The 21537-nt window shown below is 36.1% G+C and overlaps 1 protein-coding gene across 4 annotated transcripts in view; it reads left to right on the top strand.

Annotated features, from left to right (window-relative positions):
- DNM1L (dynamin 1 like) overlaps window positions 1-18469 on the top strand; it is a 39187-nt gene extending 20718 nt beyond the window's left edge. For 2 of the 4 annotated variants that reach the window (XM_035550676.2, XM_035550677.2), the window contains 13 exons: window positions 1359-1479; window positions 2113-2244; window positions 2528-2734; window positions 2915-3035; window positions 4384-4539; window positions 4647-4736; window positions 5684-5776; window positions 7408-7464; window positions 8626-8703; window positions 11107-11274; window positions 11944-12053; window positions 14489-14648; window positions 15639-18469. In XM_035550676.2, coding sequence (XP_035406569.1) covers window positions 1359-1479; window positions 2113-2244; window positions 2528-2734; window positions 2915-3035; window positions 4384-4539; window positions 4647-4736; window positions 5684-5776; window positions 7408-7464; window positions 8626-8703; window positions 11107-11274; window positions 11944-12053; window positions 14489-14648; window positions 15639-15695 — 1550 coding nt within the window. In that variant the 3' untranslated portion in view covers window positions 15696-18469. The remainder of the gene's footprint in view (window positions 1-1358; window positions 1480-2112; window positions 2245-2527; window positions 2735-2914; window positions 3036-4383; window positions 4540-4646; window positions 4737-5683; window positions 5777-7407; window positions 7465-8625; window positions 8704-11106; window positions 11275-11943; window positions 12054-14488; window positions 14649-15638) is intronic. The other 2 variants (XM_035550678.2, XM_035550679.2) reach the window with 2 other exon arrangements.
- The last annotated feature ends 3068 nt before the right edge of the window (window positions 18470-21537 follow it).

Genomic DNA, 21537 nt, shown 5'->3' with positions numbered 1-21537 from the left:
GGTACTATTTACTAATAAATGGCACTGTGATTTGAAAGAAGATGAAAATGTATACTTTGAACATAGATATATTGAAATTAGGGTAAAACTTGGTGTTGGTATGCTTTACTCTCAGATTCTTCTTTCCTTAAAAGTAGTATTTCTCACCTGATTTCAAACACCAAGTCTGCTTGGGCCTGTCTGCATAAGCGTTTATGGGTTGCACAGCCAAATAACTTTGCAGGAGAATCTCTTCTCTTGGCTGTGTCTACAGTCAGATTGTCCTCGTTCAATGCAGCTGACCCTTTCCTTTTAATTTACTCCCGTAAAAGTGATCAGCTGTGACTTTTGGATCACTTCCCAAAATTCTAATCTTAAAGGTCTGGAGTGGCAGCTTATGTTGCAAGAACTGTAAGCACAATGGTATGTAATGAAAATTTGGAGTGCTAAACTGGTTAGAATTTCAAACTTACATTCATCTGAAAGTTTCAGGAGCCAAGTACCTTCTCATTTTTCTGAGTTACTGGATTATTTTTAGACTTGAAAAGCATGCTATGATTTAAAAGAAAAAGTTCTAGCCACTTTCATTTTCCGACCTAAGAGCCAAGGAAATACTAAGGCCCCAGACAAGACTTGCACCTGTTAGCCTACCTGTTTAAACATGCAATATTTACCTACTTAGTGAATTTGAATCACTATTTCTTCCACAGTGACTAATAATTAAGTTTTAATTTTCATTCAGAAAACGTCACATATTTGACAAAAGTCTGTTTTGTTAGGAAAATAAATCCCATACTGCTTTTTCAGTCTCTTGGGATTCTGGCTATGTATTTGCACAATGCTTGAAGTGGTCCTGTTACTTCCTCTGGCAGCTTCTCCAGTAGTAGTGGTGTTTCAAAAGTAGTTTGAAACATTGCCCTTTTATCTAGTTCTACATAGATCCTAGAAAAGCGCTCAGTTTGCTCACACCTGCAGGTCCCCTGCCTGCCTTAGTCTTCTCTGCAAGTACGTAGCACCTCTGATCTCATGTACTATGCAAAAATATTTGTTGCAATTAGTGAAAATTTTGAACTGCATAGCACCTAAACCTTTTTCTTTAACCACATACATATGGGGAGCAATACCTGCCAAACCGTGTTATATTATATATATATATACACACATATATATATATATATACACACACACATATACATATACACACACGCTTTAGTTAATAAGGGCTCCAGATAGACCAGTACTGCACATTCTTGTGCTGGTCTTTGCTGGTTTGTCCTATTACACTTCATTCTTCAATCCTGAGGAACTTTTTGAATGATAGGCTTTAGCTACCTTGATCAAGACAAAACATTCTTTTGACTGAGTTTTCCTTTTGGTAGGTCGAAGAACCCTTGCTGTTATCACAAAGCTGGATCTCATGGATGCTGGCACTGATGCTATGGATGTGCTTATGGGAAGAGTGATTCCAGTAAAACTTGGCATCATTGGAGTGGTGAACAGGTCTGTCCGGGCACATTTATATCATTTTTTGAAGACTGTTAATATGAAGTAATGCTTTGGGTTTATTTAACCATGAGCATGGGTTTAAGAATAAAGAGACCCGACGCTGAAACAACCAAGCAAGCAACAAGCTCGTTGGTGACTTTTCAAAAATCTGTTCTTCTTCCAGTCAATCAACTGCTAATTTAGAAAGGAATAGGGACATTTCTTCTAAAAGAACTGTTTTGTTACTTCTTTCAAGTACTGATTTTTAGCTTGAGGGATGTTTCTGATTAGCTGTTCGCGTTATTGCTGATATGGCACTAATAGATACTTCACACTAGTGCTAAGATCATGTTAAATGCATATGGGTGTTGTAGTTGTGCATGGTGCCTTTTGCATCAGCTAGGTCAAATCTCATGCAGTGTTGATAGAAGTTTTTTGCTCAGTCTGCATATGTATGACAGCTACCTGTACCAATTTCCCATCTATGCTCCATGGAACAGCCAATAAAACTTTATTTTATAAGGGAGAAGGGTTACGTGTGTAAAGCAAAAAACGTCTGTTCAGATCTCCTGTCAGGAAAAAAAGAAGTGTGAATTGTTCTTCCTTTGCATCCATTAACTGGTGTGCAACTCTGCCTTTTAACTTCAGGAGTCAGTTGGATATTAACAATAAGAAGAGTGTAGCTGATTCTATCCGTGATGAGTATGGTTTTCTTCAAAAGAAGTATCCTTCCCTAGCCAATCGAAATGGAACTAAGTATCTCGCTAGAACACTGAACAGGTATTACATATTACATCTAAAAAAAAAAAAAGCATTCTTTTAAAGGTACATTAAGATATAGTTTGGTGTGTTAGAAATATGTATAACCATTTATTTTTCTTTCCTTTTTCTTTTGGTGCTGTGCAGTGAAACAGCTCTGTTTCCAAATTCAATTTCTGCATTTACTGTAATTTTCCTGAGCAAATGTTTTCCTTTGATGATAATTTTCTGTCTCTCTTTTGGTAGAGCTGATAAAGCTGAAATTATTCCTTCCTTCTCATGAAGGCCTGTTTTCCATTTTTAGACTACTAATGCATCATATCAGGGATTGCTTGCCAGAACTGAAAACCAGAATCAATGTTTTAGCTGCTCAATACCAGTCTCTGCTAAACAGCTATGGGGAACCTGTGGAGGACAAAAGTGCCACTTTATTGCAGCTTATTACCAAATTTGCCACAGAATATTGTAATACTATTGAAGGAACAGCAAAATACATAGAGACTTCTGAGCTGTAAGTACTAAATGTTTTTCTAGAATATTGACTGACCCAGCAGCTCTTGCTGGTTCATATTGGCAATAGTAGTACATCAGAGCATAACATAATCAAAAATGTTTGAATCCAATTAACAGTAAAAATGTTTGCAATGAAAGCTTTTTTTCCTTGTTTTTAGTTGTTATTTTATTCTTTCAGATGTGGTGGAGCCAGAATCTGTTACATTTTTCATGAGACCTTTGGAAGAACCTTAGAATCTGTTGATCCTCTAGGTGGCCTTAACACAATTGATATTCTGACTGCCATTAGAAATGCTACTGTGAGTGTTACTCTGTATTCTAAGTGTTGTTATTGGTTTAAAAATAAAATTTTGTCAATTTGTGCTCCTTCAGGACTCTAAATTAGTAACAGTTGAAAGAGTTTATGCAAATAGGCTGAATCCTGCTTTTTGGCATTTGAAGTGAAAAATACAAAATCCAAATTTGCAGCTGTTATCAGATAGTTAATGAGTTTAAGGGGAATGCTTACTCATTTCTTTTGCTTGTAGGTTTAAATTAAGCTCTAGCCCAGTTTTGGCAACCCTATGGTGAAGCTATTATATATTACAGAAAGAGTGATGAAAAACTGCCCATGCATTAAGAACTTCTGTGCTAGCTATAAAGACTTACTGTGAGATCTATGGGCTAGGACATGTTCAGATGTTTTCATTCTCTATTACTAGACATGATTTTTTAATGGTTCAGTATTTACACGACTGATCAGGTTTGTTGTGGATGTGGGGATTGATGTTGTAAGAATTAAAAGTAAGTTTACTTTTTTTAATTAAAAGTAAGTTTACTTTTTTTGTCAGTATATGGAATGTTCACTCCTCAGAGCTTGATTTGAACATCAAGCAAGTCAGCTTTTGTCTTGTGTTCTGCTGGGTGCACACAGTTGCGTTTCTGCACGGTCAGTAATTATTCAGACTTGGAATACATTAGGTACACTACAGCAGTGATTTGTGTGCATGTTCTTATCCTTCTGTAAATGTAATGCAGCATTTAGTGACTGGTAAGATGTATTGTTTTTCTGTGAAGCATCACATCTTTGTGCTTCTAAAGCTCATTTAGCTTTCAAAATACTCGGGTAAAAATATTCTGTGTATAGCTGAGCATTGGTCTGTAAGGTCATAAATGAAATTATCCCAAACGTTGACACAGTGACACTGTATTACAAGTATATTTAACAGCAAACCCAGCTATTGTGTAGTGAGAGTTGTATGTCCAGAACTGCTGGATTTTTCTGTCTGCTCAAAATTAGGAAGAGAATGTCTTTGTTTTTATAATAAATTTAATTTAAACTTGGATCTGCAAATCTGGAAAGAATTGTTCATGATTGTAAGACTACGTAGAAATGTCCAAGATTCTACAAGGGTGATGGTTAATAATAATTTAACACAAAATTTGTCGTAAAGATATCTTTTTGAGTTTCTTTAGTCTGTAAAGCTTTTGTATTTCAATATTCTTTTAATATGTATAACTCTTAAACAGGCAAGGACTGTTCTGAGTGCTCTTTTGGGTGTGAAAACTCTGGTCTGCTTTCTTCAGGATTTCATCAAATACTGCTACTTATAAACGTTTGTTGTTTTAATATGCAATTTAACAAAATTTACCCTCCTTTTGAACTAGGGTCCCCGTCCTGCCTTGTTTGTTCCTGAAGTTTCATTTGAATTGCTGGTTAAAAGGCAAATCAAACGTTTAGAAGAGCCTAGCTTGCGTTGTGTGGAGCTGGTTCATGAAGAAATGCAGAGGATTATCCAGCATTGTAGTAATTACAGTACACAGGTGTGCTTGAATTATGTTTTCAATATCCCCTCCTCCCCCCCACCCCCCAAAAAAAAAAAAGCCTGGAAGTCTCACCAGTAAATTTTTGCCTTTTTTTTTTTTTTTAGGAGTTATTGAGGTTTCCTAAATTGCATGATGCCATAGTTGAAGTAGTAACTTGTCTTCTGCGTAGAAGACTTCCTGTCACAAATGAAATGGTAATTTTCCGTCTACTATAATTTTGTTGGGAAAATTATGTTTTCTAGAGTTTTCTTTGATGCTTCTCTTTGCTGTGTAATGCGAGGAACCCAAATTATTAAAGGAGTCATAACTCATATTTGTTAAGTAGCTTCTTCTGTATTAGAAGATAATACATAAAAAACAAAGGGATGGGGTGGAACCCTCTGCAGCTTATTGTCTGCTGTGTTTCGGTTTTCCAAGACGATTTTACTAAAACTTGGATGTAAAGCCTCTTAGTCTTTCTGATGTAGGTATATTTACCTTCCCTGTAACAGAAGCTGTTCACTTACTGTAGTTAAAGATGCAACGATAAAAATTAAATTATAGTCCTTACTGTATTTGTTTCAAACGTAAGGTTTAGATAAAATGTTGATATCACCTTTAATGCCTTTTAGTTAACGAGAGGTGAAAATTCAACTTTAATATTAAAATATATTTCGCCAAAGCTAAAAGTCTGCTTTAGGCTTGCTTATTTGGGAGGAAAGAAAGGTATTGGCTCTGTACATGTGTGTGTATGTTTAACGTGAAAAGCAAACAAAAATTGTTGGATGTGCTTACAGTGAGGCATCTCTCACTAGTTCAAATACGGATGGCTTGTGACTGAAGGTTGACTATATAGCTTACATCATATGGAACACTCCTTAAATGGCTGAGTTTTGTTTACTTCTTGCTGGAGAGGGGTTAGCTTAATAAAGCTAACAAGTTAAATTGATATAACTTCAAAAAAGAGCTGAAGGTCTGAGTATATTGCAATGAAAGAATTAATTCCCATCTTGCTTTTTTCAGGGTCAGCGCTTTAATGTCTTTGGGGCAGTAAAAATGTTTTTTTGCTATGGACAGTTAGACTGCATTGTAGGTCATTGTTCTTCACTGCCATTAGATCTACTCACTGAATTTTTGAACCATGAATGCCATTTCATTGCAGGTTCATAATTTAGTGGCTATTGAGTTAGCCTATATTAATACTAAACATCCAGATTTTGCTGATGCCTGCGGGTTAATGAATAACAACATCGAGGTAAGAAAATACATCTTCTTAAAAATAATTTCTGTATGCTTAGCTGAAAAGTGGATAAGTCGAAAGTATTTTTATGATCATGGATTATAGCTTTGTTAAATGTCTTGTCTTTTGATTCTTCAAATGAAAGCCTAAATAATTGCTTCATAGAAAGAAACTGACACATCTATTCTTCTACCGTAGTTCTACCTTTTGAAGTATAAAGATTTGCTAATATTACAAATACGGTGTATGCTTATCTTGTGATCAGCTGATTTATTAGATTTATGTTGCATATTACATGCAGAACCAGTGGCTGATGTTTCAATTAAAACAATTCTGTCTGTATGTCTCCTGGAAGATAAGATGGGCACCTGAGTAGTGGCTATTAAGTGAAATTTTGGAAGAGAAACTTTAAAAAGATGGTTGTGAAATTCTCTTTAATGTCAAAGTAACTACATCTTCTCTCTGACAGAATGTGTCAATAGCTATATATGTTCCTCTCATTCATGAAATGATAATTACAGGTATTGTTTCCTCTATTCAGCTTCTAATTTCTGCTTCCCTTTGGTATTGTTCCTGAATCTGTTCAGGAAACTCCGTCTCCCTAAAACAATTTTCTCCATCACTCTCCAATCAGGCTTTTACAGCTTCAGTAGCCTTTTCTCTTTCTCAAGACCAGTTTTGATTGAGAAACTTTGTTGCTGACATCCTCTGGAAACAATTGTCCTACCACTGATCTGCTCAGTTCTTTCTCCAAGTCTGATTTTTGTTGCAGTGTTTCATCCATCTGACTAAGAGCTTGTTAATAATTCCTGTGTTCCCTTGCTGATTCAGCGCATTTTTTCATAGTAGTGTTCTTTTTAAAATGTTTATGTTGTCATTTCTGCTTGTTGGTTCTAACCTCTCTTTTATAAATAAACTTTGTTTTGACTGATTATGCAATTGAATTTGCCTTGATAGACTGACTGCTCTTGAATCTAGTTCAGGAACAATGTCTGCACAAACTGCTAGGAGTACAAAACTTAAGATTTTGTGAAGTTGAATGTATGAGATTATTGTATTATTGTGTGTTACCTACATTAGTTCTTTTCCAGTATCTTCCTGAACAGGACATTGAAATGTTTGAAGAAACAAACCATGTAAAACATATTATTTTTATTCATTGGACAATCAGTTCTTACTTTCAAGAAAAATCAGATCTTTGTCGTGATTGTTTCAAATTGTTTTGTTATAAAGTGAGTGTTTCCTTCTGGGCAAATCAAAGTCAACCTTGCTGGATGTGAAATCAAATTCTTTTGGTTTACTTTGAAAATTTAATGCTTAATGAAAGCTGTACGGAATCTACGCAGAGCCCAACTGTTTAGCTTTGATCCTGTTAACTAAACGCTCTAGTCTTGATTATAGAGAGTGTTGCAAAAAGTTTTGCAAAAAAAAATTATATTAAGAATTTACAATTGGCCAAGTAATCAGAGTAATTTCATGAAAATAATTGATGCTTTCATAGGATCATAGGATGGCTACACGGCGCACTGGATGAGATGTTATTATTAGTGTTTGTCTCTAAAATTTAAGTCATCTTTAAAATACAAGTCTTGGATGTGTGTTGATATAGTGATACATAATTGAGGTCTTGCTGGATTATTTTAAAGGAACAAAGACGTAACAGGTTAGCCCGGGAATTGCCTTCTGCTGTGTCACGAGACAAGGTGAGTAAATGTTGATTTTAATGTATTTATTCATTCTAAGTTTAACATGTTCTGCTTTGATCTAATCTAAATGTTGGGAACTTTGATCTGCTGTCCTAGTAACAGTTTTGGGAGCTTCCAGAATATTGACTTTTGTCTTTGAATTTCATAAGATGGAAGTGGAACGTTGTTTTCTTCTTCCAAAGGTACAGTTTTGGGCAGTTTTAAATTTGGGATTTCTGAAGATTTACCTATAAATTTTTATTAATATTACACGTATTACTTACATGGCATTTCAGGTGAGGCTTAAAATGTTTGCAGATGTTCAAGATGGAGTTAGAACTTGTATGCTTAAATTTATGGCTGTGACACTGATTTCAAAAGATAAGCAACTGATTTAAAATAATCAGTGTGCCAATGTAGTGCTTATTGCTTTTTTTTAAAGCCACTCTTAAGATTGCAGTTTTAGTGCAGTCTTACTTTCTCTGGGAGAAAACGGAGGAGAAAGTTTTCAGTTGATCATCATAATCCAGTCGTGTGGTCTGTTTCTGTTGCTTGGTTATCAAGCATCATGAAAATACTGCCTTGTGGGAATGAACAGACTGACAGCTAGGATTTTAGACAGTCATGTATTTAATATTCTGTGAAGTATTTAGAATTCAAATGTACAGAATATGGTTTAGACTCATCACAGGTTGTAATATGAATTATTGCAGGAGTAATAATTATTACAGAAGTAAGAGTAAGAATTATTACAGCTGAGAAATCAGTTTGTTTCTTAGCTTAAAAAGATGAAGTCTCAGAGTGGACTTTAATATTAGTGCCTTTAGTTAGTAAAAGTCAGCTGATGAACGAACTGAGAATTTAAGGTAGCTATCTAGAGATGGCTTTCAGTGCTGTTTGATCCTTTTTTTAATTTACTTCATATTTAAATCATCAGTGAAGGAGCTGAAAAATCGAAACCCAGATAAGGCAAAAATCCTTTAACTGCCTTCAACATGCTTTTTTTTCTGCTTATATTACTGTGTTGCTTGCAAATCCAAAACCTTTTCTTTTCTGGATTTTTTTTAAAAGACAAAAAGATATTAGCAAATAAAAGTGCATAAGTTTGCTAGGTAGATTTGGTGGTTTTTCAGTTGAATTTTTTTTTTTTTCCCTCCCTGCATTTTTCACCTTCCTTAGTCTACTAAAGCTCCAGGTGCATTGACACCTGCTTCCCAGGAGACTGTTACTGCTGCTTCTGCTGAGGCTGATGGCAAGGTCTGTCTTGATTTTTCCTATAAGCACTGCATGCGAAGTATGTTGTGGTGCACCTCAGGTACTGTGGAAAGCAGTCTGTATTTAGGGCTCTGTCCCCAACCCACTGTGTCCTACCGGGTGTAGACTACTTGACATTTCATGATTGTAGTATGTGGGTAGAGATGTACTACTAGGTGGCAAAGCCACTGCTTTCTGTTTTAACCCTGGGTTGTAATATATTGTGGTGCAAAATTTGCCCCCGTTTGTAGTCAATTGCTTGTTTGGTGCAACAGTATTGTGATCAAAGTTTTTCAGCATGGTTGTTAAACTGCATGTTTTTAATGTGTTGACAGTTAAAGAAGGAGAACAGAAGATAAACTAAAAATGTGAGTTTCCTGCTTCCTGCAGGGAATCCTTACAGGCTTTGTTCCAACCTGAGCCCCCTTTTTGTTGTCTTACTTAATTGTTCAATCCCTGGTTCACTTCTATTTGTGAAACGTGTTCTGCAGTGGCTTTTTACACTTCAGGCGTGCTGTCTGTCATGTTGAAATAACAGCTCAGTAGTGTAAAGACTTTATTGCTAATTGCTTTTACGTGAAGTCAGAGAAGATGGATAGTCACCAAACTGGGTAGCAGGAATAACCAAGAGGACTCAGGCTTTTTGCTTCACTGCACACGTACATTCTGCCTCTGTGTAAAGCTGCCATTTCTGTCCTGAGCAAAGTGGTTCAAGTTGGTATTGGAACTTTATTATGGTTTTGGTCAAAGATTTATTGGTTCTGATATGCTGCAAACATCTATAAAGAAATCTGGAGCAATTGTGAGGATACTGTTGTGACCACAGAAACTGCCAACTTTCCTGTGACTGCAGGAAACTGCCAAATTTGGTTTGTTTTCTATTATTAAGTAGTTAGTGCATGCTCAGGGCTCTGTTTGGTGTGAAAGACTGTAGCTTTGTTTCTGAAATTGCTTGGGAGATACGGCCCACTCTGCAGTAACACTGAATGAGGGAGCCATGGGGAATTTTGCCACTTTGAATAGCTGTCTTACAATCAGAAAAAAAAGTAATGGAGCTGTCCTTATCAGTGGTTGCCTCTTATTAGAAGAGGTTGATTTGAATTCTTGCAATATATTTGGTGCAATGTCTCTGAACAGTTTTGTGCAATTTTAATAAGACTTATGTGCACAGTTTAGCTGGGTTTCCTCCTGACATGCAACCGTTTGCCATGGTTTTTTTCATCACACTCTTTAGAACCAGGGTCATCCATGGTGGTGTTTTAATTGTAAACACAGTAGATAGTTTTAGCTTATTTCCTCCTGAAGGAAGACATAAGTAGTAGCAGTTCAGAGTCTTTAATGACCAGCACTTAGTTTACACTGTTGTTTGTTTTTGTTTCTTTTTTTACAGTACGGTAGTAAATAGAAGAGCTGCTAGGCTTATGGAAAGGTGCAAACGAAAAATTAAGACCGTTCCACATCAAAATAAACCGTCTTTTTTTATATATATTTATCTAACGTGGTGGATACCATCTACTAATATTTCTTTTGTCCAGTGATTTCTAATGTGTAAGAGTTGGGTGTTATGTCCTCTTCTCAGAAGACCAGAGAGTCATTCTTTCCCTGGAATGGAAAGCTTTACTCCCAGAAACTGTGATCTTCACTTCCAGAAGATGAAGGTTTTTCTTCTTGATTTAGTACAGAAAAGCCTTCAGTAACTTGAGGTCTGACAGCATAAATACATTCATAGCTTTGGTACCTGGAAACATAAAAGTGCGTATTTTTTAGCTGTCATTGTAAGGAACTTTGGTTTCTGTATGAAGAATTTATAAATAAATTCAAGAGCTCTTCTAAGAGCTGTGGTGATCCCTCAAATGTACTTTCAGAATGATCATGATAGTATAGGTCCAGGAATATGTGGTAAAAACCAATAGATTTAGGAAGACTTCCATATTTCAGAAGTGATCTGTAGACCTTTAAACAACTGGAGACCTTGGCTGTTTGAACAATTTCATACCGTTATTAGGAAGGATGCAAGTTTAAAAAGCTTTCGCTGTATTGATACTCTTGCTTCTGCTGTAAGCAGCAAAGCAGCAAACTGTTGCTGTAATACAAGTCTTTGAACTTCACATTATAGGGTTTTGATGGGATTTGTTTTGTGAAGTGTCAAGTTATTTCTTAGGAATTAGGAAACAAAAACAACTCTTAAGTTACATCCATTAATAGATTGAAAGTGTCCTTCTAATCAGTTTCCCAAAGGGAAAACAAAGGTGGGGGAAGTGAAGAACAGGATATAGAAAGAAAATTATATGTATGAAAATCTTGCTTCTTAGTTACCTCTAACTCAATAATAGATTTGATCAGACGCTGCTTTGCAGTGCTAGTGTTTTAACTCTCCAATTTTTCTTTACTGTGTTGTTTGTGCAGGCTGCTCCTGGAACAGGAGATGTGTCCCAGGAGTCTGGAACAGGCAACTGGAGAGGAATGCTTAAACCCTCAAAAGCAGAAGAGGCATCAGCAGAGGAAAAATCGAAACCAGCTGCAGCCCTTCCTGCTAGTCCTCAAAAAGGACATGCTGTAAACCTATTAGATGTGGTGAGTGTCATGAGAGACAGATACCTCCTCTTCATAATTCAGACTCAGGAAAGAAAATACATGAATTCCAGCTCTTGTGACTTGGATAGTAATATATATCTTCATAAATAGTTACCACTATAGGAACGGGGAGCTCTATCCCCTTTCTCCTCCCTTCCTGCTACTCAGTCCTTCTTTTCTCCCCTTCTAGTTTCAGCCTATGATTTGGAATATGTGGCTTCCTTTCACAAATTCCTATGCAAGTAAAATCCTGTCTAGATCACTTTTCTCCACAGAAGTAAATTTCAGCTCCTGTCTCAACTCAAATGCCTACTCATTTTTGCTAAAGGTGGCATTTTTGATACTAGAGGAATCACTAAAAACAAAAGGCATTTAAAGTAAAAATAGATGAAAATTCTTAGTTGTTGCACAGCTTTGTTCCTTTAGTGAGCTTTTACAAAAAAATAAAAAAAAGTGGTGGTGCCCTCTGACCTTTCAGTTTCAAAGATTGGGATGTTGATGTCTTTTGATGTTTTTTTTCTAAATAATAGGTTTATTGCTAGACAGGTTACATGTATCAAATTATCAGACTAAAAAAGCAGTAGTTTCTTTTGATCTCCCCCAGTTTGATGTTTATACATGTATATAAAGAGCAGAATTTGTAACCTGATGTTTTTATTTTTTACATAGCCTGTACCTGTTGCACGCAAACTTTCTGCCCGTGAGCAACGAGATTGTGAAGTGATTGAACGACTCATTAAATCTTACTTCCTTATTGTTAGAAAGAACATTCAGGACAGGTAAAACCAAACTGCCTAGAAATATTTAAGCCATACAAATGTTGTGATATCTCAAGGGTCATGTATATAATTGTGGCTTTTTTATCATGTTTTTATTTTTTAAGTAGAGGGAAAATATTTATTTTTTTTTTTTAAAGAGGAAGCAGCAGTAAAACAACCTCTCAGAGTTAAGAAGGCTGAAGTATTGTTTTCTCTAATGGTTTTAGTTCTGTATTATATTGATGTAAATGATTCAATTTGTTATTTAGGAGATGACAGCTTTTCTGGAGGATGCTGCAATTTAGATGTATGTTTTGCAGCAAATAACTGGAATAAACTCTGGGGACTATGTAGCAATGGTAGAACTCTGCTTTGCTATCCTATTATTTCAAATAGGGAGGTCGAATAGGAACTGTGGCCAAGTTTTCTAGTCCTTAGCTATAAGGATGGAAATAACATAAGATGTATTTCCACTGTATGCAACTATGGAAAATCTTTGAAGTCTTCCTTAAAAATTGTCACACTTTTTTTTGTAACAAAGGATGGTGTAACACTTAATTTCCCTTCAGCCTTTGTGGAAAAACTTAACTCCTTTTATATATATATGTATATATATGTGGGAAAATGGGGAATCTGGAAACTAGAGTTTAGAGAAAATTTGCAAGGTCATAGAATTTTTGTTCTGTCCAGAAATAAAGGAATATTCTCTTCAGTATAATTTTTCATATTTCATGGTAGGGAATTGCTTTGTTTACCTTAATTTTACTGCTGTGTCACTACTAGTAGTGTTACTTCCTCACGTGCTCGAAGCCTTTTACAATCTTTGCAGTAAATACGCAGCAAAAATGCTATCTTAAGCTTTGTAAATTTGATGCATTAGAGCATTTTTACCTACTTCAGAAGTATTTTTAGGAGATATCTTTCAAAGATTGTACTCATGTCCATCCCACATCATACTTGCAGATCTGATTCAGGCTCTTACTTGGATGGTACCTGTCCCCACACGGCCTTGAACCTGAGTTTTGGGTTGCTTTCACTCATAGCTAGGTGACTCCCAAAATATTTTGGGCTTCTTTCTTCAGTTCTTCTTTTGGTAGAACTTGCAATGTATTGGCTTGAAAAGAGGACGTAAATTGAATTACTTCAGTATTAATAGACCCATACTGTCTCATCATGATTTACCAGAAGTCTTCCCCCAGCTGCCCAGTAAGGACCCTTAAAGCAGCATAATGCAGTGGGAAAATTCCTAACCAAATCTGGGAATATGACTCCAAGAGCTGAGATGTGGTGATGGATCTAGGTTGATCTTGGATCTGGCTGCTTAGACTTGCATGCTCCTTGTCAAGTTAATGCTGCAATGATAATTGCAGCACTCTGAAAGAACTGCATTCTTTGGAGCGAAAACTCTCGATCTGCCCAGGATAACGATTTAGATTTAGATTTAGGGCTGTGGGCACGAGAAGAGTGATGGGGCCACTGCTTAATGAGTTGTTACTGATTATGTGAGCTCCCAGACCACACTAGCTGCAAAATACTGCTTAGTGTTATGCCAACAAGGTTGTTTAAAGTAATATTTTTTATTTATCAGTTGGGAAGGACCATCGGTATTTTCGTTGTTGGTTGCTGTGTTAGTATAACGATTTGACTTTGTCAGTGCTCAAGTAAATATTTTTGCCTGCTTTTTCAGAAGAGTAAAGATACGCACACCTTAAGTCCCCAAGAAAATCATGTTCAGCTAGATTCAATACTTTAATATTTTTTTTCAGGAACTTTAATGGTGGGGAAATTAGAGGTGAAACCATGGCTTCTTTGGGGGTACTGTAGCCTGACATAGAACTGAAAAATGTTGCTTTACAGCTTCTGTAGTCTTTTTCTGAAGGATTGTTCTTGGTTCTCATTGGTTCCTGCCTGCCTCCACTCCAGTCAAATATATTTTGCACACTTAAACTCCGTTTGCAGATGAAAATTGCCCTCATGCTGTCTCATGCTAGAGATAATATGGCCCAATGTTTGAACACTGATCCTATTTTCAGTTCATCTGATAAGTAAGATTGGATGCTTCAGTCCTTTCCTTGCCTCTTCTCCTTCTCACTTACACATGAAGATTGATTCTCGGGTGAAATACTTAGCTTTTTTTTGTGCCTAACACAGTAGAGATTTGAGTTCTGGTCTCTAGTGAAAAAAGTAATTTATTTTGAATGTATTTTTTACACCATATATACTTTCATGTCCTTTACAATATTGCCATCCTATTTGAAGAATTTCTTCAGCTCTTAAAATTGCACACGATACTTCATTTACTTGAGATTGAAAACTTGATTTATGTTAGCAGTAGATTCCTGGTAGTTTGAGCCAAGGTTCTGTGTAGCTGTTTGCTCACATTGTGCATTCTTAAATTTAGAGCAGACCTGGTTTTGATTAGCTTTAATGAAGCAACGATCTTTTTGTGCTTGCAGTGTGCCAAAGGCAGTGATGCATTTTCTGGTGAACCACGTGAAAGACACTCTTCAGAGTGAGCTGGTAGGCCAGCTGTATAAATCCTTGCTGTTGGATGACCTTCTGACAGAGTCTGAAGACATGGCGCAGCGAAGAAAAGAGGCAGCTGATATGCTAAAGGTATTTAAAAAAAAATAAAAATCAGGAGCTCATGAGAACAGCTGATGAAATTGAAACCATGTAAATGTGAGATTCTTGAAAGATTTGCCTTGCTTTTTAATTCTGCTGCTTTTTAAAAAGTATGTCAGGATATTATTTCTCTCTGCTAGAGGAATTAGAAGCAATATGTGAGTAGAAATATTACATAGCATTATGTAAACTGAGTACTTGGGGAAAAAAGGCGCTAAACTGTATTTGAGGTGTAAAGCAGAAGCTCTCATCTGGTATTCTTTTAACTTACACATTTGTTTTTGATCACTTGCTCTTATTTAACTTCCCTCTATTGTGTTCAGTAGTTTTTTTTTGGGGGAGAAAGGATTGATTACAGTGTTTTAACTACTGTTCCCATTTTTTAATGCTTCACACAATGCCTATGGGCCAGTGGTTGCTGTATCTCTAGGTAGCTCCCTGTAATATAAACAGTGGGAACGTTGAGACTTGGTTATCATGACCACAGTGTACATCTGTATGACAGTGCACGTAGGATGTATCCGTTTTACAGAACTCCATTTTTTCATTATGTTTCTTTGGATTGAACTGTATAGAAAAGAATGCCTCTCAGATGCCAGTGCAGCTTCAATAAAGAAATAGCAAAAGGTGCTTCTCTCTTGCATACAGACTGTGCATTTGAGAGATTGGATACTCTTGAGATCTCACTTGGCCAAGATCTCCTATAGCAAGTTTAATCCTTGTTCATATACGATAAACATATTTGATTGAGGGGAATTGTTTTTCAAACTGTAAACTTCACAGGACCAAACTTAATTTTGGATTTGTACAGATTGGAGTTAATGTTGTTGCAGATTGTTACCACTCATTTTTTTAATGAAAGCGACTGGCTTTGATTTAAATTTTAATATCAGACTTTCTAGATTGACGTTCCTTGCCTCTTTGAGAAATCCCTTCAGAAACAGTAAATAACTCTGTCTTTTTTTGTCCTTCTGCGTGCAGGCCCTGCAGCGAGCCAGTCAAATCATTGCAGAGATTCGGGAGACACATCTTTGGTGAAGACTGTACCAGCCACACTATTTATATGCATTGGAGGTTACATTGACTTGAAAATTGCTAGGCATGGTATACGGAATAGAATTTTTATTTATGAACTCTTATCTGTGTACTGCAACTGTGTAAATCTGCTCATGTAAAGACAGTTGGTTTGATTTGCAAACAGACAAATATGCTGTATTTTGCAAAATAAGTCATATTTAATCCACATAATAAATGGCTCTAAATGTTTCCTTACCAGCTTTCTGGTGCAAATTAAAGCAGACCAAGTCTTACTGTCTCAATGACAGGCTCATTTGAACTTGGGGAAAAAACATTAAAGTTCCAGTGCCTGATTTGCTGAACAGATTGCCTGTGGTTAAGATGGACAGTGTAGTCTTGTGGCATAGTTTTAAGCTGCTTTTACAGTAGAGGTTTAAATACTGTGAAGAGAAGAGAGCACCATGTATTTTCTTTCATGAATATATTGCATGCACTATGGCAGATGGAGGTGTCAATTTTATAGCACAGTAGAGATGTCTACCGTATCGCTACGTATGTGTGTCCCCATTTTTTTCCCAATTGTTAAAAGTGCAGACAAAATTTTGATCTTCATTTAATGGAGCATCATGTTGGATGAATTAGCCTGGAGCTTGTGAACAAGTAACAGCCTACTACTAAAAAGTGGGTGCAAAGTTGTTGATGTGCACTGGAGCTTGTGTATAAACGTTGGGGTTTATAATCAGGTACAAGACCACCTTCCCCTTCCTCCCCGCCCCGGGACCAAGCCCCTGGACCATCCAATAGTAAATTTGTTCTGGCAGAGCTGAAAAAAAATAAAAATGGATTTCAAAACTGTTACGGGATAGTAAGTGTTTCTTTCAAAAACAGATTAAGTTGGCCAGGGAGAAGGGGATCCCCACAACTTTTTCCAGACTTTAGAAGGTATGACAGCATGAAAGAAAGTCTGTAGAATTGGAATATTTATACTAGAAATTACACTTGCTTTTGAGGAAATTTTACTGTGCTGTAAGTAGCTTTTTTATTTTTTTTGAGGACAATCAAATTAGGAAATAAGTTGGAAGTTAAGTTGATGAGTTATTTTCTTCTGATTGTAATTCATACAGATAAATATTGTTCTCACTAACCTTTAAAGAGTAAGCATTTTAATTTTTATGAATAAAAATTTATTTAAATTCCAGCCAGCACACTTGCATGTACTTTTCAAACAGATTTACGTTTTTGTACAAAGTAAAAAAACGTGTACTGTGGTATTGCTGATATTTTATCTTTAACACAACTTGCATGTGAAAAATAAGACACTGCTGTTAACACCCATGGCTTGCTCTTAGTGCATTGGGCCAGTACCATGAGGTTTTTATTCCCATTTTCAGTTCCTTTTCCTGTTTCATCAGTTAACTGAAGTGGAATTCCTTTTCTAAATGCTAAAGATTGAAAATTCAGAACCAGTTAAGACCTCAATTTCCAATAAGGTCTGTTTTAAAGATTTATTTTTCACATGGTAGTCTTCAGTTTGGTACCAATATAAACCCAAGGAGTTAAGTCTTACACGTAATTTTTTGTATAGTTATTTTATGCATTATCTGAAATAATTCATGCAGGACATGGAAATATATTCTGTATTTTTAAACAGCCTAAAAAGTCATGATGTGTGCATTAGATGTAATGAATACAAAGGAAGTAATTCTAACTTCTCACTTCTTATCCAGAGATGGTACATTTAAGAAATGTGACTGTAGTGGAAGTTGAAGTGCAAGCCACTTTTCAAATCAATTTTGGTGAACAGTGAGAGCTCTTAAGAATTTTGTCAAAAGTATTGCATTTCTAGTTGGAATTCACCTGACATCTCTTTCCCTTGTACTTTTGACATCTAAGAAATATGTTTTCAACAAAGTAGAACTGTCCCTAAGTGAACTGCTACTAAGCTTTAACTCCCAAATGTTGATCAACAGTCTGTTGGCAGGAGATGTTCTTACTTGCAAAGTTTTGAAATGCTGCAATAAGGCAAATGAGTTCCATTTATTTACGAAATCCTTGCAAGTGATAACTGGCTCTGTAATGTCATGTGAAATTTCCAAAATGCTAACTTGTTTTTTGAAATTTTTTTTTGTTTTGCAAATTTTCAAGTGAGTTGAGTGCCAAGAAATGAAGTTGATTTGTCATGCTTAATGCAAATCTTTAAAAATCCATGCTGTAACAGTCCTGTTATTAAATAAACAGATGATATACAAAATATATTATCCCAGAAATAAAAGTTTTGAACTGGCTTTTAGGTCAGGTGGCAGGACTATATGCTCTTATAAGATTATAGAATAACTAACTATACTTGTACAGCCTTACATATGTTTGCACTTGTCCTTCTGCAATTTAACATTTTCAGTTCTTGTAGTAGTTGCAGAAGTTATAGTGTGGACAGACTGCTGATGGTGCTTGTTTTTTAAACAACCTGTCAAAGTGCTACTGTTGTTGCCACCCTTAGTAGAAATAATGGAGGAATTGGTAAAAATGTCTACTAGAGGTAGCAACTGAAAAATTCTCACTAGATTAGACTGATTGCCTACAGATGTCTTCTAGTCAACCATATTTAATTTAAACCCAAAATATTTTTGTCATCAATGAACAACTTTCAAGCTAACTCAAAAGACAACTTAGTATCCAGTGAAACAGTCATGGGGGAGAATAACCTCTGTAGCTAAGTTTAGACTACTAAATGTTTGACGTTGATACCTGACCTATGTGTGGTACTACTGTAAATAAAACACAGTATCTGTGTGTGATCAGTTTGTCAATAAATTGTTTTTTTTTCATAGTCCAATTTCACTTAGTGTGTAAGGGGACTGTCTGTGTGCCTCAAACTGTATTCTGAAGTAGAACTTGCCTTTGAGTCCTGGTTTATGGAGGGATGATGGCTTTGAGAGATGCCAGATTGGATACATTGCAAACTCATGTCCCTGCTTTATGGAATTACAGCAGGGGAAACAATTTGCCAATATGCTGTGCCCCTGTTCCTAACTTGCATTGAATTAGCCTGAGTAATATTTGTTGTGGTTTTTTTCACTGTTAAATCTGTTAGTCTGAGAGCAGACTGCTAACTGGTGTTTTCTGTAGATACTGAAGTTCTCAAATGCACCTACTTTTTTTTTTTAACTTGTGTGCTTTGAGGTGAGTTAGATGACTTTTCCTTTGAAGTCTAAAAGAAAAACAGTAGACCAACTGAATATTGGTTTATGCCCAAACAGCCACCCCCTTTAAACTAGTGGTGTTTCTATGTTCAGATAGCTCCTTTTTAGTTCATTTGCTGCATGTCCTTTTACCTCTTCACTGTGACAGCTTCACTAAGTTAAGCACTTCTTGAAAGCAGCCACATTCTTGCTAGCTGCCACAATAGTGTTAATATTCAAGTCTAAGTTTTTCCAGTCATCCTTGATTCTTGGCCTAACTGTTCTACTATTCAGATGCAACACCCTGTACAGGCTGTCCATGAGAAGTAGTGGTTGCATCCAGCTGTGGCTTTGGAAAGAGTCAGGGAAAGGTTCAGATTGCTAGCAGTTGGTCAGAAAGAAAAACAGAGTAAATTTCTTGGAGTTGATGGATCTCATTAAAAACCTTGTACACAAAGAATTTCATTCTTTTTCAGTTGTGTATTTGTAAAAACAAATAAAATCCTTTTAATACTTGATCAAAGTGGGTGCTAATGCTTTAAAAAAACAAACTTGAAATTAGAGGATACTTGTGGATCAACACCATGTGGAAATGAAGGGGAAAAAGGCAGGTGAGATCAGATATAACAAATATGACTTACTCTACTCCTAGAAGTGTATTTCCTGCAAACAGAAAGTAGCTGTCAAATCTAATCTGTTGTATTTCTCTGGAGGTTAACAAGGGTGTTACTGCTGTATTTTGTTCTCAGGTGCATGTTTTTGTATTGCTGTAATGCTTCTGCCATTTGAGGAACAAGGTAAATTCTAACATAAATGAATTGGATGATCTTTTAGGGTCTTTTAGCTCTGATCATTACTGCAGCTTAAGGCAAAATGACAAGCAAAACAAACTCATCTTGAGAGATGCCAAGGTATGTAGAGACTTTTTTTTTCAAGATAGGAATAAATAACTACTTCTGTCTTTATATAGCAATACACACTATAGCTATATAATTACATATGATGTATAATTATACTAATATTTTGTTATATAAAGAAATATAGTAAATATATAATGTATAGGATAGGGATATCTTGTTATCAGGCAGGTAAGCAGGATCTAGAGGCTGGAGTTAGCACTATTAACTCCATGTACTGAGCTACTGAAGTACTACCCTATTACAGTTTAATCTGGAAAAAAAAAAAGATACGTAAGCAGCAAACCATTGTAACTTACTGAAATCTCAATTGACAATGCAGACAAAACCACTGTCAAATGGATCACAGAGTAAAAATGGAAAACACACAACATCTGGATTCTTGAGATGAGGAATTAGAATTCTCTTAGAATTTCTTTTAAAGTTATTTCCCCATTCTTGTATGTTAGGTAGTTTAAACCAGCTGCAATGCTATGACCTATTCTAAAAAAAGAGCTGATGCTGCAGTACCACATTCGGGTAGCTGAGATTAAGGCCTCTCCTACTATGGCTGCAAAACAGTATTATCATAGAGTTTCACACACTAGGAAATCATTCTCTTTCACCTAAGGATTACTCTAACCCTTGCAAACAGCACTGCAATCGATGCCCTAAATGAGCACCTCATAAGACTGAGGGTTTCACAACTATTTGTACTAGGGTACGGAAGGCCCCTTTAAAAAAAAAAAAAGCTTGAGCCAACCTGCTACAATACTATAATTTAGCACTTGAGTTAACTAGTTCGAAGTTATTCAAGTATGGCTATGTACTGCAGATATTTTTGGTAACCACATGTGGTTTTATTTTATTGTTGTTGATCTGGTTGTGAATAATGTGGGACCTATATTCCCTAAATGATCCAGCCCCCATCATGGGAAAGTTTGAATTTAGCAAGCCACTGTATTGATTTCAGGTGTGTAAGCAGCTGTAGTGACTAGTAATGAAGGGTTCGTTTTTTTTGGTTTCCTTTTTCAGAGCAATGAAATCAAGCAATGCTGCCTTTAAATGTAGATGGTGTTGTTCCACCAACTCTGAAGTGCATTCTCACTTTTCATGTTGTCCTTAAAAGGCAACGAGGATGCTACGATCCCAAATGTTGGCTAGGCCATAAGTAGTAGGGTCAATTTTTTGTTCTTTAATCAAGACGTACTGTGTTTGCGTGTTGCTCTGTCTGAAGGGTCTGATTTGTCTTACATTTCAAGAAGTGAATATGCTCTCTTAACCACATTAAGGCTGGAAAGCTTGTATGCAGTATGCCCATAAGATAACCAATAATAAGAAGCTTACATATCAGGGCTTAACCATTCCACTTATTATGAATCTTCTGCAACTTGTTTTAAACCAAATGTCCCGAAAAAAAAAAAAAAAAAACTGATTGTAGGTTGTTTTTTCTTACCCACTTATCCAGGTTTTCTGCGTTAGGATGAAGTCAGAAGTTGACAGCAGCATACATCCTCTGTTAGAAGTACTAGTTTCAAGAATGCTTTTGCTCATCTTGCTGTGAATTATGCTGTAGAGTATCTGGTCACTGTTCCCCCTCCCTCCTGCAAGGCAGTAGGTTGTTAAAGTAGGGCAAGAGCCTACTATCCATCTGTGGACTCTGGAATTAATCTTTCTGTCTTCTTGTTCACATCCTCTTACGAATGGTACTTTGAGTAAGGCAGAACATCTAAAAATCTCTTTGTTGGAATAACATCTATGCAAAATAAAAAAATTTAAGAGTTGCAT

Source organism: Cygnus atratus, chromosome 1 (genome assembly GCF_013377495.2).
Source record: "Cygnus atratus isolate AKBS03 ecotype Queensland, Australia chromosome 1, CAtr_DNAZoo_HiC_assembly, whole genome shotgun sequence".
NCBI lineage: Eukaryota > Metazoa > Chordata > Aves > Anseriformes > Anatidae > Cygnus > Cygnus atratus.
Note: the sequence above shows the minus strand (reverse complement) of the source record. Positions and strands in the feature narration are given on the sequence as shown.